This window comes from Alexandromys fortis, unplaced genomic scaffold (assembly GCF_014885135.2).
Source record: "Alexandromys fortis isolate MF-2015 unplaced genomic scaffold, M_Fortis_MF-2015_v1.1 scaffold_136, whole genome shotgun sequence".
NCBI classification, from domain to species: Eukaryota; Metazoa; Chordata; class Mammalia; order Rodentia; family Cricetidae; genus Alexandromys; species Alexandromys fortis.
This window is the reverse complement of record NW_026068024.1, coordinates 922,621-925,403: the sequence shown is the minus strand read 5'-3', so window position 1 is coordinate 925,403 and position 2,783 is coordinate 922,621. Positions and strand designations below refer to the sequence as shown.

Genomic DNA, 2,783 nt, shown 5'->3' with positions numbered 1-2,783 from the left:
AAATATATAGAGAGAGAGAGAGAGAGAGAGAGAGAGAGAGAGAATGAGCCCTAGCTGTCCTGGAACTCGCTCTGAAGACCAAACTGGCCTACAGCTCACAGAGATCCTCCTGCCTCTGCCTCCTGAGTACTGGGATTAAAGGTGTGAGCTACCATGCCTGGCCCATGACTTCTTAAACTAATTAAAGAGACAATTTTCACTTGAGAGCTGGAATGGGCACTTTTGTATACAGTACAATGTTCTCAACATGGCGCTCCTTTCCAGTTTGTCAGCTGACACAGATTCAGTCCTCTCTAATGCTCGTACTGCTGGGGACACTGCAGTCACAGAGCAGGGCTCATCTGCCATAGGGACTGCGTCTCTCATCTGACATGTGTGGAGCAAACGCTCTAAACAGCACCGTTCTGACCTGATAGTTCACCGAGGAAGGGTGAATATGCACGTATCCGTCGTTCTTCGTGACAAACTTCAACTCAGCTGACTTCGGCTGCAGTCTGACAACTCCAGTACTGGTCTTCTGGAACTTTCCTTCTGGGGTCTTGACCTATACAACAGTATTTATAAAGGTAGATACACATTTTTTCTGTAGGACTCATTCTTTGGCACAAACATGTCTTGTTTGAATAGTTTTTGTTTCTTTTTGTTGTTGTTGTTGATTTTTTCAAGGCAGGGCCTCACTGTACAAACCCAGGTTACCCTGGAACTTACTATATAGACTGGTTGGCCTCAAACCTGTGGTCCTCCTCCTGTCTCATCTCTCTAGTACTGGTGTGCGTGTGTGTGTGTATGTGTGTGCAGGCATGCACGCCATGTGGAGGTCAGAGGACAGCTTGCATGAGCTGGTTCTCTACTCCCACCATGTAGGTCCCAGGGATCAAACTCAGAATGTAGGCTTTAAGGCAGGCACCTTTACGCATTGACCCACTGACCCATCTCTGGCCCAGGACTGCTTTTTTCTTTTTCCTGAAATAGGGTTTCCGTGGCTGTCCTGGAACTCTCTTTGTAGGCCAGGCCTTAAAAATCATAGAGACCCAGCTGCCTCTGCCTCCTGAGTCTGGGATTAAAGGTGTGTGTCAACATCGTCTAGCCACAGAGCTTCCTTTTAAACTTTGTTTACTGAACACATTTTTATATTTGTTCAGGATTTTCCTAAAGAATTGTTATCAAGAGTTATATAACACCTCATTGTAAGTATCTGTAATTTCACCATTAAACTGTCTCACAGAGATCTACCTGCCTCTGCCTCCCAAGTGCTGGGATTAAAGGCACATGTCACCATTGCCCAGCAATTTTTTTTCTTTTTAAGAAAGGGTCTCTGCCCATCAAAATCCCAGCAAAATTCTTTAAGGACCTTGAAAGAACTGTACTCAACTTCATTTGGAAAAGCAAAAAACCCAGGATAGCAAAACAATCCTGGGCAATAAAAGAACTTCTGGAGGCATCACAATCCCTGACTTCAAACTCTACTACAGAGTTACAGTACTGAAAACAGCCTGGTATTGGCATAAAAACAGACAGGAGGACCAATGGAAGCGAACAGAAGACCTGGATAGCAAACCACACATCTTCGAACACCTGATCAAAAAATATCAAATAAAAAAAAGAAAGCATATTTAACAAGTGGTGCTGACATAGCTGGATATCAACATGTAGAAAAATGAAAATAGACCCATATCTATCACCATGCACAAAACTCAAGTCCAAATGGATCAAAGACCTCAACAGAAAGCCAGTCACATTGAACCTTATAGAAGAGAAGTGGGAAGTAAACTTGAACGCATTGGCACAGGGAACCACTTCCTAAATAGAACCCCAGCAGCAGACACTGAAACAATTAATAAATGGGACCTCCTGAAACTGTAAAGCAAAGGACACGGTCAACAAGACAAAACGACAGCCTACAGAATGGGAAAAGATCTTCACTAACCCCACATCAGACAGAGGTCTGATCTCCAAAATATACAAAGAACTCAAGAAATTGGACACCAAAAGATCACATAATCCAATAAAAAAAATGGAGTACAAACCTAAAAAGAGAATTCTCAACAGAGGAATCTAAAATGGCTAAAAGACACTTAAGGAAATGTTTAACATCCTTAGTCATCAGAGAAATGCAAATCAAAACAACTCTGAGATTCTATCTTACACCTGTTAGAATGGCCAAGATCAAAAACTCTGATGACAACTTATGCTGGAGAGGTTGTGGGGAAAAGGGAACACTTCTGCATTGCTGGTGGGAATGCAAACTGGTTCAACCCCTTTGGATGTCAGTGTGGCGATTTCTCAGAAAATTAGGAAACAATCTTCCTCAAGACCCAGTAATACCACTTTTGGGTATATATCTAAAGGATGCTCAATCGTGCCACAAGGACATGTGCTCAACCATGTTCATGGCAGTTGTGTTTGTCATAGCCAGAACCTGGAAACAACCTAAATGCCCCTCGATTGAAGAATGGATAAGAAAAATGTGGGGCTGGAGAGATGGCTCAGAGGTTAAAAGCATTGCCTGCTCTTCCAAAGGTTCTGAGTTCAATTCCCAGCAACCACATGGTGACTCACAAAATCTGTAATGAGGTCTGGTGCCCTCTTCTGGCCTGCAGTCATACACACAGACAGAATGTTGTATACAGCTGGGCGGTGGTGGCACATGCCTGTAACCCCAGCACTTGGGAGGCAGAGGCAGGCGGATCTCTGTGAGTTCGAGACCAGCCTGGTCTACAGAGCTAGTTCCAGTACAGGCTCCAAAGCTACAGAGAAACCCTGTCTCAAAAAGCCAAAAAAAA

General features: G+C 43.7%; 1 protein-coding gene across 4 annotated transcripts in view; it reads right to left on the bottom strand.

Annotated features, from left to right (window-relative positions):
* Window positions 1-2,783, bottom strand: part of Dhx57 (DExH-box helicase 57) — a 57,330-nt gene that overhangs the window by 4,159 nt on the left and 50,388 nt on the right. For all 4 annotated transcript variants that reach the window (XM_050163479.1, XM_050163478.1, XM_050163480.1 and 1 more), the window contains one exon: window positions 410-544. In XM_050163479.1, coding sequence (XP_050019436.1) covers window positions 410-544 — 135 coding nt within the window. The remainder of the gene's footprint in view (window positions 1-409; window positions 545-2,783) is intronic.